The sequence below is a fragment of the Pygoscelis adeliae genome, unplaced genomic scaffold (assembly GCF_000699105.1).
Source record: "Pygoscelis adeliae isolate BGI_AS28 unplaced genomic scaffold, ASM69910v1 Scaffold67, whole genome shotgun sequence".
NCBI lineage: Eukaryota > Metazoa > Chordata > Aves > Sphenisciformes > Spheniscidae > Pygoscelis > Pygoscelis adeliae.
In genome coordinates this window covers 5,341,561-5,357,030 of record NW_008825271.1, presented here as the reverse complement: position 1 = coordinate 5,357,030, position 15,470 = coordinate 5,341,561, and the positions used below count along the sequence as shown (strand labels likewise).

General features: G+C 39.2%; 1 protein-coding gene across 2 annotated transcripts in view; it reads right to left on the bottom strand.

The window, feature by feature from the left end:
* Positions 1 to 3,048: 3,048 nt before the first annotated feature.
* The window catches only part of LOC103921778, a 65,796-nt gene continuing 53,374 nt past the window's right edge, over positions 3,049 to 15,470 (bottom strand). For both annotated transcript variants that reach the window (XM_009329799.1, XM_009329800.1), the window contains exons 16-19: positions 13,226 to 13,309; positions 11,599 to 11,722; positions 6,142 to 6,232; positions 3,049 to 5,029 (exon numbers count right to left, since the gene is read on the bottom strand). In XM_009329799.1, the coding sequence (XP_009328074.1) occupies positions 4,955 to 5,029; positions 6,142 to 6,232; positions 11,599 to 11,722; positions 13,226 to 13,309 (374 nt within the window). In that variant the 3' untranslated portion in view covers positions 3,049 to 4,954. The remainder of the gene's footprint in view (positions 5,030 to 6,141; positions 6,233 to 11,598; positions 11,723 to 13,225; positions 13,310 to 15,470) is intronic.

Below are 15,470 nucleotides of genomic sequence, written 5' to 3'. Positions count from 1 at the left end.
CTGCAGGGGGAGGCTTTCGCCTCTGAGAATCTGGGAGCGGGGAGGGGGGGAAGCAATGCTGGAGAAGTAGTTTGTTAGAGTATCTTCCCCCAAAAGCAGACTCTCAAGCTGCCAACTTGCCTGATCTGTCTTCTTGCAGGTTGTGGATGCTCAGGCAAACACCGTGACATACGCAATGCCGAGTACAGAACAGGGAAGCAAGAAGAGGAGTGCTAGTGCACAGGAAAGATGAGGCTTATCAGTGAGCCAAAGCAAGTTTTCCATTCATCAGTGAAGAAAATATTTCAGGGGAGCAAGTTACCTCACTACTCACCAACAAGAAATGATGGCTGGTGTTGCCCTCCTATTTCCTCCTGCTCGGAGCAGAGAGCAGTTCCTGGGGAACTAAAGATTATCCTCACTTTGCCTCACCTGCAAAGAGAGGCCCACAGTAACCTCGTTTGGTGGCTGATTACAGGCCAGAGCCCCAGCGCTTCTTACCAGAGTGATCGGGCATTTGGGATTTTCTCTGGAGAGTCTCAGCCAAGTTTTTACACAACAGAGGCTTAGCCCTCTCAAGCCCCCTACTTCAGATCACATCGCTTTCAGAAGAGAAAATACCTTATAGACGTGGCTCGTGATCATCCCTGTGGATTAGCCACCAGCCACACACAATTATGTAACTAAAACAGCATCTTTTAAAATCCAGATGCTTAAACGTATTTGGAAGGTTTGAAGCTTTTGCTTATGCTTACTAGTAAATAAAAGCGGGGGGAGGAGGGGGAGCTTCTCTCATTTATAACTAGTGCATTATTTTTTAAGGGACAGAGGAACAAGAAAAGACTAAAACCCCTCATCATGATAAAGGGTCTCACCAGTTCGGTGATGGTCACAGCAGCTGGTCCAGAGCTGAAGCACAATGCCACAGCCAGAGGGTTATTTAAGACTCCACAGAAAGTCCTGGCACAGAAAGGTTCCCTCCTGCGAGGATAAGCACTGGTCCTGCCCTGTGCTGCCATCTGAAGACCCCCTCCTCCCCTTTCCCAAAGCTGTCAAGGGAGTGTCTGGATGGTCTTTGTTGAAATAGGTGTTAGAGATGCTTCAGTCCCACGGTTCGGATCCCCCCCCCCCAAAGGACGGTAGAGGAATTCAGCTGAACTCCCTGGCAGAAACAGACATTTCCTAACAGGGTCTTTTACTTGGAGGCATCCTTTGTTTGCTTTCTTAATGCCAGGTACCTTTAATCCCAAAGTCACCAGGGTCCATTTCAAGTAAATCCAGAAAGGAAACCAGGATGAAACCGAAGAAGAGGAATTGCAATGAGGAGACTCAAAGTCTTACCGCATGGGAGGGTTTCAAAGAAATAAGGTGAGAGGTGTGACATTTCTGCAGCGTAATTTCTTCATACCTGAGGCGCTAAGGAGCCTCCTCTCTTCCCCGCTCCCCAAATCACTCGCTCACTCTCAGGCCCGGAAACCCCAACGGAACAAACACAAAAGGCAGCAGAGGGGTCTGTGAAACGGCTTCGCTCCTCCAGCCAACACACATACCCAGTTGCAGCAAGTGAAATCCACCCAGGTAATGCTTCGCCACTACCTTGCAACTGTTGTGAGCGTTACTGTGTGCAAACCGCTTAATACAACATATCAAAGTCATTTCTCAATGAAACCATTCAGATTCTTGAAAAGGCAATCTGCAACCCAACATTTTCTGCTTACAAACCTTAAGGGCTGCACTCCTGTTGCTTTACGAACTGCCATGATGCAAAGCAAAATTTAGAAAGTATGCTTATGGTTAGTTTTCCTCTGGTCTGAAGGGGACACACACACACACACACCCCTATTGTAGTGGAAAAATGGCTTCATTGGAGGTGGCTACACTGAAAATACACTTCGTGTCTCAAACACTCTGGCACGTTCTTTATCTTGGGTCACTCGTATAACAACTTTTGCACCTTTAATAAACAAGTTGCAGTGGGATAATCACTTTGAACTATTAAATATAACACAGCAAACACTGAAGAAGTATTTGTTTGGACTGTTAGCTGCCATAGAATAATTTCATGATAAAACCCATGACGTATTTTCAAGAGTTAGGTGAGATGCAGCAAGAAAGCTGTGAGAGGCAAGAGAATGCAGCCTTTGTTTTGTAGTGCAGATGAGCCACAGCACAAAAACTTGCCAGGTAGGAGGTGTGAGCCAGTTTCCATTACACTGAAACTCTAGTATATTAGATGGATCCTTATGTTATACGCTAGGCACTACTATTTCCATCCTGCCCTCACAGCTGACACAGCTGACACAGCAGGAAAGAAAGGCAATTGGAAGGGTAAGTTCTCGCCTATCTGAGGAACAGCCCTGGTTTAACAGGCAGGCAAAATGCATTTTTTAACTGACTGAAGTTAAACCAATGCTGACTTGCGTACATGCTCACCTTCGAGTACAATTTACATTTTACCAAGCTTTTCTCAATTACTCAATCTCTACTGTAGATTAAGAAACAATTGCAGCTTTAACAAGCTTTCAGGTCAGCTGGGATTGCTGGAACAAGTACAGGTTCGTGAATTCAAAGCTTGTTAAGGAGGTCAAGGAGGATAAAATCCTTGGATAGGGATTTTTGGAGGCTATAATTCGCGAGAAAAGTATTCGAAAAGTAATGCCACTTGGTTTAAGCTGGTGCACCGAAAGAAACGATGGACAGAAAAACATGTTTGTGAAGGATGGTTTCAGAGCATCCAAAAGGGCAATTCCAGAGATGAAAAAACCCCCACTTTTGTATTCCCATATCCAACCCATTTGAACACTGTACCATTCTTTTCAGCGAGTTACAGCTTCCATTGTAGAGCTGTAAGTGACCAGCTCTCTAGAAAACAGGATCGTTTCCTTTTTCAGTTTTTGTATTTAACAAAGACTAGGGACAGAACAGAAAATCTGGAGGAAGAAGGGAACCAGCACGGCAATGCATGAAATTGCAGGCAAGTGAAACCACCTCAAAAGAAAAGAGCCTTTGAACTACTCATCACTCTCTTCCAGTAGAAGAAACAACATAAATGACTAGAACAAGTTTATACTTTGTAAGTGTTCACTTTTATTCAAAAATTATTGCATACACATTTACAGAGTCACTTAAGCAGCACATTGAGTGAACTGCAAATATTTACTGTAGCCTTTTCATCTTTGCAGGTTTGCTACTGAGGTCTATCATTTTTTCTTTTTTATTTCCTCTCGATACCTTTGTCTGTTTTGCTAAACTAACAGGCTCCCAAATTATTAACAACAGTTTTCTAATGAATGATGACTGTAAACATAATAAAAACGGCATGCCATTTTCCCTTTAAAGTTATGAAGTTGGATATTTTTCCGCAATGAAAAATTGTCATTTTTCGACAACTAGACCGAACCATGCTATATACAGAGAGTACTTATGACTCGCTAGGAGAATAACATGTACAGATGGATAAAGCGTTCACTTACGATACCTTCAACTCAGATGAACAAAACCATAGAAAAGGTGGGAACAATTCATTCCATAGTCCTCATGAACAAGCAAGAGGCTAGTAAATTAGTATTAACAATAGCACAGATTGAGATTTAGGAACGACTAACAGATAGGTATTTTGTAATCGTTGTAATTTTGTAACCAAAACTATTTTCATCATTTTATCTGGTATTAGTAATGTCTCATTTTGTCAGCACTAAACAATTAATACAGTCTCCCCCCAAAAAAGGAAAAGATTAATTTCTGAATAAAAAATGCCTGAACACGCAGAGTAATATTCCTATGGCTTCTGTGGAGGAAATGCAGACAGTTACTGGGCCAGAATTTCCACCTTGATATTGTCCCAGCAAGTACGATATTGATTTTTGAGTCTCTGCTTAATCAGGTGAAGAAGTTTAGGAGTATCCTCGTTTGAACACGCTAGTAATACTGCGCAGGAAGGGAGACGGGGAGGCGATAACTGGGAGTCAGAAGAGAGACGGAGCACACTGCATTCAACACAGTATTCCTTCACAGCAAGAGACAGACTTTTCTGTGGAAAGTTTGTGGACCTTTCTGTGGGAAGGGCAATGCAAATGACAGTCAAATGAACTTAATCCAGGCAGGACCCCGCTGCACAAAATGAGGACTTGGCAGCCCCGAAACATGACGAGGTACCCCTCCACCACCCGGCCCCCCGTCCTCCCTGCCAGGATTGCACCATCACAAAGAGAGAGCGAGCAGGCTGACTAGCTCGCAGCACTCTCCTTTCCTCATCTTCAAATTTATTCCTACGCCAAGATCTGCGATTTACTACTAGTCAGTGCTTTCAACTGACGGATTAATTAGTAAGAGATGTTGGAAATTGTAATAATAAAGCCTGTCATTAATTGGACAAAGTAGTGGAAGTTTGGTGGATCACCACCAAAGGTCAGCATTTACTACCAGTCACTCTCCAACAGTAACAATTACTACTTTTCTTTATTGCCCAACGGGAAAGCTGTTCCCCTGTACCAGACACCGCTGGCTTCACAGCGATGCACAGCAGGTTACCCAGCCTCGCTCTATGCACAGGACAAACAGAGCTGACAGGAGCTCAACTATATTTGAAAATTAAATGGACTGATAAAGATTGAGAGAAGGAAGAGAGATGGACTGAACAGGAGGCAATTTCCATCTTAGAACAAAGATTATCTTGTCTTGTAATTAAATGTTATGTTGCAATTTGATTAATTCTATTTTACAGGAAATAAATTAATTCTTCATCCAATGTATTATCTAGACAGGAAATGTTATCAGTCACAGACAAAGCTATTAGTCTGGTATTACTCAAAACATTTGCTAATCTGTGCCATATAGCTAAGCCTCTGAGAGATAACTGTCACTAATTTCTACTCTTTGACTTTTAAAAAAAAAAATCTCACTCAAGAAGCCAGTTCTTGTTTATAACATGTTTTTATACCACTCAAGTGTTAAAAGCATATGTATTAAACACCTGTTACTCTATCAGCGATTTCAAATCAGGAACATTTTTAATCTGGAAATCCAACAGCATCTGTCCAAGTGCTTTGCCCTGTAAGAAAAAAAAAAACCCAAACCAACATTTTATTTTACTATCCAAATAAACAACCTTTGTAAATTAAGTTTTTAAAAATGTTTCAATAGGGTATTTTTCCTATAATGAGTGCAAGAATTCAGTATGTTTTATAAGTTTGAGTATTTATCTCTACATATATAAAAATTTGGGGTGAGTTTTATCAAGCCTTGGATTGTAGGTTATCCAAAGGTATATTTAACTTTCCATTTATTTGGCTTTCTCACTTGTGAGTCAATATAATTCAGTAAGGAAAACTATACAGTTGAGTTTTCAAGCATCTAAACCTGAACAGATTGAATAGTTTCTTCGATTTATTTGGTACCTAGTGCTAAAGTGAATTTATTCTGGGTTCAATTCTGCTGATTCATACACAGCATCATCTTATTTTGTGAACAGTCTCCTTGCCTATGCTGAGATTATTTGTACACTTAAGCATTTCTCAGCCTATGGTGGCAGAACCATGCTTTGCTGTAGCCATAGGATTGCTACATTAAGGTATCTCATCTTCAGGTTTAGATGTTTCAAATATTTAATACTCAAATTGTACACTTGCAAAAAGTGTTAGTTTCAGATTCACATAACGTGGTCAACACAAAAGATCTATCCATCTATTTTTCTCTTTCAGATTTATATTACTTATCAGTATTTTAACTACAGGAGTCATAGGCTAAGCTAGAGGAGTTGTCGTACAGTTAATGGTTCCTTTATGTACTAGGAAACAATCAGAATTGTCTATTAAATCTGCATTCTCCAAAACCTCACAGCCTTTTTGAGAAGCTAATTTTGCTGGTGCATCTAAAAACACAGGTAGCACATCATAAAAGAACATAACTGATTTGAAGACCCTCTTAATAGCTTCTTGTGCACATCTTTTTCACCAAATATTCTAAATCAACTGTCTACTTCCCTATGCTGTTTTCAAATCTTAAAACAATTAAGTAGATGATGTATATTAACAGGAAATTAAAAGGAACTAGAGAGTCAAAACCAACAGCTTACAGTTCCAGTCTGAAAGTTGGTTATAAAGAGACTGTGTAATACATAGTTATAAAAGATAACTACATTAAAATAAATGTTTTGATACATGCCTGTGGGTCACTTCTTAGGGATGCTATGCCACCACCACCAAGGGAATTCTTCAGAACAAAATTCAACCCATGGATTCCTGGCAACTCGTATCTGTAAAATAAAATCTACACGTTGTTTCTCACAAGATTTTGAAAGAAACACTTGTACAGAACACCAAGCAAAAGACAGCATGCAAAAACTTCATGCTTGTGATGGCATTCCCCCACTGCCGAGTCAAGCCCAAAAGTTAACTGAAGATTAACCCATGGCCTTCCCTGCCTTCTCGTTCCTTCCCCTTACTCCAAATCAACAGTCTGCAATAGTTTTAAAGTAGGACCATAAAGCAATCATTCTCCTCTTATTCAACTCCAAAACTCATTCATTTCTAATGAGGTTGTTTTCCACATTTTTTTTTTCTCTTAAGAGTTAAAGCCCATACAGAAAGCTCCATAGGCAAGAGGTTCAAGATCCAGTAAGAACTCAGGCAACACAGTGGGCAGAGGGAAGTATTTTTAATATTTCCTAGTTCTGATACTGAAAAATACAATCGCTTAATTCCTGGAACTCACTTTTGCTAACAAAGACCACCAGCTAATTGGGAAGGCATCCTCTTTATTACTGAGAAATAAGTATGAGTCACTAGATCAAACTGTTACAACCAACTACAGATAATTTTATAACAAATGAAAAGCAGAGCTACGTTTCAATGCTTTCTTGGAGCCGTGTCCTTTGTTCAGATAAAATTTTATTTTAGGGTGACAGACTTATTTTTCTGTTCCATTGCCACTGTAAGCATTTTTCCATCCTTGCTTTTGACTGGTGCAGTTCCAATTTGGAAACTTTTGTAGAAGTTTGGCAAATGGCTCTGTGGTTTCCTAACAAAGGTGTTTCAAATTCCATAAATAGGTCTATAGCATATTTCCATTTGCCTCCCTTGCACAGTTTTTCAGTGTTTTGTCATCTTCCTTGTATTCTTCTTGTTTTCCTTTGGTTTTGCTTTCTTCCAATATTTTCTTTGTCTAAGGACTCGATAGCTTTCTGTTTTTCCATAGGAAAGGATTTAATCAGAACATCAGCAAGACATGAGGAGTAACGGAGAAAGATGATATCCTTGCTCTGTCTCCAGATGTTTGACTGCTGCAATTTAAATCACATTTGCTCCAACGCCACCTACTTTTCTTTAGTCATCTATCCGATCTTCATCTGTTTGGGACGAAGTCTTCAATCCGTCCTCTGAAATAGCTGGAATTTCTTGCAGTGCTCTCGTACTGCTGATTTTGTCACACTGAGGTTTCCCTTCTTCAGCTCCTTTTTAGCACTGTGAAAATTATGGCCGTTGCTGATATTCACAGCTCTGTATGCCCTTGTATCTTGGGCATATGACCCAAACCTTTCACGGAAGGAGATGTGGTCAGCCTATGATTCTGCTGAGCGGCCTGGCAAACGCTCCAGTTCCTGTTACGCTCCTGCAAGCAGTAGTCATGGAGCGTCTGCGCCTGTCTCCCAGGCAGGAGTTTTCACTGTTCCTTCTACTCTTTCATTACCACGCTCTACTTTAGTATTAACATTATTAGCTGTTATTAAGAAGAAAACCGGTGTTAGCATTCTGTTGACCTTCCTTGAAAACTAGTTGCCAGGCAACATTATCACGCTTAAAGGCAAATCCATTGGGAAGGCAGGAAAGTTCGATTAATCCCACAGTGCTCTACTAGGCAACAGGAATATGAAGAATAAAGCCATTTCCACAGTAAGTCATCTACATAAATTACTAAATTTAACAGCATAATCAACTACACAGCAGGATCAGAGGACCCCACAAAAATTTTCAACTAAAAACTCAATATAAATTACCAATAACCATATACCATGAGAGCTAGAGGTCTACCAAAACACTACACTGTAAAGTTTACCCTGAGAAACTGGCAAAGACTTCCAGGCAGCAAGCGATTTCACAACTGGCAGATCTCTCCATGAGAACTAGACTAATAGAATATGTATTCCAGAAGCTAATACCTCAGCTCTCAAAAGAGGTTTCATGAAAATCAATCATTTAAAAAAAAAAAATCAGGACAGAAATTGAAGAGCGTACAAAAGCAGAAGCAAATGACAAAAAGAGTGGAAGAATTTCATTTCACTTTCTGCAGTAATTCTGGCAGAGGGAGTATGTAATACAAGCAACAGATCTTAATTTGGAACATCAGAATGGCACATTCACTTCAAGTACTCTGAGGAAATATTTACAGTGAGATACTCTAGTTAAAACGAGGATTAGAAAATAACATACAAAGGACAGCATTTTCAGTATTTTAAGGCCTGTTTGAAGCATCTGAGCATCCGAAATATTTCTGTGCAAAAAATACACTCCCACAATAAAAAAAGAAAAGCCGCTATAACCATCATAATAGTCTTAAGCAGCAACAATACGTCAACCAAAATGTTGGCATGCATTTACCCAGCATAATTAAACAATTTAAGTTTCATTAACTGAGATCTAAAGGGAAGAAAATATTATCTAATTGTGCCATTCAATCAAAAGTTTTAAGAGCTGCTTTTAAAAAGCACAGAAAACAAATAAACCCTTCAAAGAATACTAAGGCTGTGACAGAAACCAATAAAACAAGGAAAATTCACTGTTCTAGCTGAACTCCTATGCCTATACCCAATGGGGTGCCTGCTTAACTACTTCCTTTAAAGTGCTGTCTGTACATATTCAAAGAAGTCAGGTTTCCCTGTGAATTTCCTGTTAAAAATGCATGGAAATAATAACGGTACAAAAATTGTTTAGTGCATTTAAATCAAGGAAAATGTAGGATTCCTCCCATCAGAGGAAAGCAGAAACTGAACCCATAGGCTAAAAGAGGTATTTGCGTATGAGAGGTACTGTAGAGAAGTAATTTTTTCCCCCATAATAAATATACATACAAAAAAGCAATCTAGAAGCATCAGTATCCACATTTCTTGTTCTTCAGCTTTCAGTAAAAATATCCCATAAGAAGAAATCAGCTGTCATTTTTATTTCTGGAATGCTCTCAAAACATAAAGAAGATAACCATATTTCAGAAGACAAAACCAGCAAATTCTCACAGGATAAATTTACTATCCTTCTTAAATAACCGACCTAATACACTAAACGAAAAGTTTCTTATTCCATTTCTTAAAGATCATCAGATCTCAATTTACCAAAGTCTTGTATACAAAACACCACACAGATAACCTGGTAGTAACACAGAGGACAAGATGGCTAAAGGAAAAAAAAAACCACCAAACAAACTTTCACATGCAGCATGATCTTCCAGCTACTCAACCTACTACAGCATTGATGCTATTTTTAATGATGGTACCAGTCAGAATTTGAGAAACTGACATCCTTTTCTAAACTCGGAGCAAACTTCTGTCTGAATACTGCTACCTCTTCCTTACCCTCACTTAGATTGGTCTGACCTTTCACGTTGAGCTTGTGCATCACTCCTACGCCCGAGAAAAACTGCCATTAACTGTTAAGAACGTACTCTACGCAGGGGGGGGAGCAAATCACATAGGTTTGGGGTTTTGGGGTATGGAGGGAGGGGTTCAAAAGACCATACTTTGTTACTATGTTACCTGAAAGTTTGGAAGTTTGTTTTTAGTGTTCTCTATCAAAACAATCTCACCTTTTCTCTGTTTAGTACACCCATTTAATAGCTTTATTCAAAAAGAATGAAAGGCAACTGGCTGACAATCCCAGTTCTGTAGTGAGGCAGAGCCATGGTTGGTATGTTTTCAGTAGCAAAGCCAATACATATTTTTTAACTACTCACAATTTAAATAAAGGAAATGAAGGAAAAGAGTAAGATACCTCTTTTTATGACAGTTAAAACAAAAAAATAAACAAGTAATTTAAAAAAACTATACAATCTGAAGCACATGAGCATAATCCTTATAATCCTAAATATTTCCACAAACGGATTTATTCTTTTTCCTCAGCAGTTTTTCCAATTCACTCACAGAGCTCCATTATCACATCATTAAAGGAAGCCAAACCCAGGAACAGATAATCTAATTAATCAAAATAAATTGGCTTCATCCAGACACAGCAAATTTCAACTTTTATTAATGAACATAAACAGCATTAAGGAACAACAATGAATCAATTTCTGTAAGTATCATTAGGAGGCATGACATTTTTTACTTCTTCCCTTCTCTGCTCTGTTTCAGAGGAAATTCAATTACATTTCTTGGTATCACAACTTATTAGATACATAGATTTGTTAGCACTTATGAAAGAGTGGGTGAGATCTGCACTGAGCCGCTTATGAAGACAAAGAACGGCACTTACAACTCAGATCAGGAGTTAAAATAACTCCAAGCTCTCTCTGAGCGGCACCCTTCCGACCCAAGCTCTTTGAACAAGCAAAAAGACACTTAACAGTTTATCCGTCACCCATGGAAATATATAATGGTCTTGGCAGAATCTCCATATTTGCAGAATAATTGACTTTGTATCAAAACAGGTTTTAGAAGACTGAATGGTTTGTTGCAATATTAAGCTTTTGTTTGTTTTTAAAGAGATACAAAGGTTTAAAATCTGTTGACTGTTTTATTGGACATCCTTAAGAGAATGAGCCCTATTACCTCATGCTACCAGAACAGCATGCGTCTCATTTGCCAGTCCCCAGGAAGGACCCTGAGCATCAGCCAAAGATACCATGAAAACAAAAAATGTTACATATGCTGCCTGCTGGCAGAGGATATTCTTTTGTAGATGAATACCAGGTAAAAGTGTCCTGTTTAGGATGTATTCTCTTTCATATTTTAAAAAGGGAAATTAGCTGTGTTTTTTTCTTTAAATTCTGGCTTGGTATACGTGTCAAAAGAAGTGGGTGAGAGTGGGGTGCTCAAAGGAATACTTTCTCTAAAGTGAGTGAACTTCATAAAGGTTAAATGTTTTGCAGAGATGGGGATAGGATGAGGTGTGTTTCTGATGGAAGATCAGGTAAGTTTGGGCTCCACTCTATACTGGCTGTGTGAATGTCTTTCAGGTGGTGTTTTAGGGATTTCAAACTGCCAGATCTGCAGTGGCTCTGAGGCTTGGGAAGCTTCAGTTACTAAGGCTCCTGCAGTCTCCAAATGGTTCAAAAACAACGGGAAGATACATTTCTCAAAGGACATTAGAAGTTATTTCTATTTTGTAGAGACATTCTGTACTGGAACAAAACAAAGAAATAGCCCCAACACTAAGGTGCTAATTCTGGGAATTTATAAGCCTTCACTAAACTGATTCACCGCCTTTGTCCAACTTCAGGAGAAGCCCAAGCTCGTGTTCTTTTTCAGTGACTATTGCTCAAGTTGTTATTTAAAAAGGCAAAGAAAGATGCATTACAAAATACTGAAGATAATACACACAGGTTTGCAATATTTATGTTAACATACTTTAAGATAACTTCTGATACCATCACGTAGCTACTGTACAACTGTGGCCTGAACAGCAAGCTACTCACCTTGTCACCAGTTCTTCTTCGGGTTTTTCTCGCTCTAAAAGGTGTTGGAAGTAATTCTCCAGGGCTTCAGCAGTTAAAGTTTTCTTTAGGTATGGATAGTAGAGGGGATGCCGTGCTATCACACCTGTTAGGTATAACTGGTGTTAGTTGGAATAGGAGCTGTTAAAACCGATTTGTTTTTATCCTTTCAAAACTGATTTGAGATCCTCCTCTTAACTGAAACTGTACATATGGATCCTCTTTAATGAGCTCCTGAATAAAAAACAGTGCGACAGCTTCCCCTCTGTCAGTAGAGAGGTAGTGTGGAGCATGACATGAAAGAACGCTCCCAGACTAAGTGATTATCCGACTTTTTCCAGCTGCAAGAAGTCCCTGCCACTGAAAGACACCTAAAGAACAACAACAACATCACAACAACCCACATGCAGTTTTCTTCCCCTAAGTGGTGTGCAAGACTTCAACAAGTAATCGCAATTAACCATAACAAGGCATGATCAGTGACTGAAGGTTTGGTCCTTGTCCTACTCCTTGCATGAGATCCTGATGTAAGTGTGAGCACAATTGCATTTTTATTGCTTTAAATATGCTTTCATAAGCTTCAGGTAACTTTATACTGAAGCTGAGGTTCCACAGCAGGATCAGGAAAGCCGATTTGTGTTACAGGGATCTTTTTATCTGTGGACTTCAAAGCTAAATTGATCTTAAAAGTCAAGTTTGTTGTTGTTGTTCCTTAATAAAGTAGTAGTGTCTTTATATCTGAGGAAGTCTATTAGCTATGCATCATTTGTGATTTGGCAACAGTGGTCAACCATGGGGGAAAAAAAAAAAAAAAAGAAAAAATCAACATTCCTTCATTCTTCAACCCAAAAACCAGTTTCACAAACAAGGACAAGAAAACTATATCCCTAAATATAAGCTAACAAAATTCACCAGTTTTAGCACGACAGCTAATAGCAAATCAAATCCCAAACGCACCTTTAATTCATACTGAGCTTTGAACACCACACGCTCTCATCTTCCAACAAGAGAGCCAATTGTTGCATGCAGAAGTAAGGAATAGAAGGAATTATTAAACAATGCAAGAAGCAGCACAATCAATGTAAAGAGACTGCACACTGAAATATACCATTTGGATTAACAATGTAATTAAAACCATTCTCTTACATGCAAGAACTTCAGTATTTCCTGAACTGTCAATGTTTTAGCCATATACATGTTACAAAATTCATGTATGGAAATACTATACATGATCAGACAACCAAGAGATTGTATTACACAACCCATACACACGAAGGAGTAGCAACTAATGTGTAAAGGAAACCTTAAAAAGGCATTTCTTAACTTTGGGGAGCTCGACTTTGCAACCCTAAACAGAGATCTTTCTCTGTAATATGACATGCAAGAATTTCTTAGTACCTCAGATTTCAACAGGTGCTAAACAGAAAACCACAGATATTTCATTAGTAAAATCCTTGTTTTATACGGATTATTTTTTGTTTCAGCACAGAGACAATTAAAAAAAAAAATCAAGTGATGTGAGAGATTTCAAAAAAATTAAGAGGACTTGATATGTAACTCTTATTTAAGAATCTTGCATCACTTCAGAAAGCAAGAACAAGAAAGATACCTATGTTTGCAGAGTTGCCTTTGTCTCCACTTCTAGTATAGGCAAGATCTTCTAAGCGATAAGTATGTGGCCCACTTGGCAGATCTATACAATATAAAAATGAATACATTTTAATGATAGCTACAAATAATAGTACGTTTTGAAGAAGCAACCGTCACTTAGTGTATACTTTCTGCATTGTTTGTAGTACTCCTGAAAACATTTCCAAAGCTTTCTTCCCACAGGAACACCTAGAGAACAAGGTGGTGAGGCTGGGGGCCAAAATTACAAAACTGATCCCCTCCTGCTCTGTCTCCCAAATGCCTTTTGCCTTTTCACAGCTGAATGCTGTGCCAGGCACCCCCTCTTCCACCACCCTCGAATATGAAAATTCAGCTTGGTCTTAGCAATGTGGTATCTCTGAAGGAAGCATAGCAGCTACTTGTCATTTCTTGACTAGCTCACAACTTTTGTCCCCTTAACACACAGATCTCTCTGCTTCCAGTGCAGGTGGAAAATACATGCAGTTGCTACTGTCCTGATAATTCCGTAATGTCTCTTAATTCTGATAATGTCTGCAGAAAACAGTCACAAATGAAAATTCCTTTTCAAGACAATATGTCTCTCACTTTCATACGCACTGTTATAACAGTTACTTATTCAGCTGCATAGAAGAAACACAAGATTTCTTTTTCAAATTACCAATTTTGTAAATATCTTAATATTATATAATAAAAGGTCTAAATGGTCATAAATGCATGCTCTATAGGAAGCCAATCTTAATTTTTTAACTTGATGTCCGAGTATTGGACTTTCAAGCCTTTAGGAACATAAAGATTGTTGCACTTCATTGAACAACGTTTACATTGTATTATTTTTGTCCATTTACATATCAAAAAAGCAAACCCACTCCTGCCCAAATCCAGAAATTCAATCTTGTGGGATCCACACAGTTTATATGTGAGGTTTGATGGTTAAGTTACACAGCACAGACCTCTTGCAATCATTGATTACTAAGAGTAGTAGGCTGTCACCATCTAGTTTCTGTCCCCCAAAGCGAGAGATGAAGCGCTCACTTTGCCACCAAGTTTCAGTGATTCGCTGATAGCGGCATAATACTGAAACTGAAGCGCAGATTCTATCCCAGTTTTTAGGCAGTGAGAATCTAGTAATTTCCAGCCAGTTCTGCTGCTGATGCAACTTCCCTACGGCCATATCAGCTGTCCCGGCATCCCTGGCTTTTCAGTCCCAGCATCTCTAACAGACTCATCTACGTTCCTGACTGGCAGTAGTCTTCTCACCCCTCAGTTGCCCTCTCCTCTGTCCCCTTCCTGTCATTTTCTCATCCTCCTGCACTCAAGCGGCAGCTCTCCCCGCCTCTGCTCCTTGGACACCAGTAGGGGGAACATTCAGAGCAGGGAAGTGACAGTCTTCCTGCTTTGCGTTCTGTCATGACTGCTGGTGCTACAGCTACTGGTGGCAGCCACAGAAAGCAACTGACAGATGTCCAAAGTTTTGTTTGGTTTTTTTGTTGGGGTTTTTTTTTTAAAACACCAAAAAACTCAGCCCTGGGTACATGCTTGTCACAGAAAATTTCAGTCTAATGTGTTAAAAACTGTCAAATTTTAAGGAATCGAAGAGAGGGTCTTGTAAATCGATTATGTTGGACAAACTTCATGTTGCAAGATACAATGCAATTTGAAAATGCAGTCTACCTTTCCTGTATTGTTATTGCTTCTGCTCAAGATATAAAACTACTGTGTTGTTTAGGCTGGGTTTTTTTTAGGGAGTAAAAGACCCAACACTAAAGATATTACGCTCTAAATGTGCCATGTATGGAATGCTGGCCAAAGACAGACTATATTAAATGCAACTACACCAATTTAAATTCAACGACAAGATACCAATGAATGTCTCAATTATAATCAAAATTAACACTGTGATAAGTTCCAGTATGATTTAAATTAAAGTGCACCTACTATTAAGGCATGGATAGATAGCACTCTGTGAACTGTGTCAAGTGATGAGGTAAACCCAGCCCTAGCCAAATTGCCATTACCTTCAGCTCCTTTCTGTCCACAGGGAATTGCTGATCCTCAGACATGAGCCAGGCTGACATAAAGAGCTTTAGCAAAGCTGGGTAAGAGAGAAACTATGTCCAAGTCCTACTGGCTGCAGTTTTTACTGTCCCTATCAGAAAGGCAGGCCGCAAGTCTATGGCAGTGGCAGTTGGACAGATCCCAAAAGTTCATTTGGGTACAGGGTG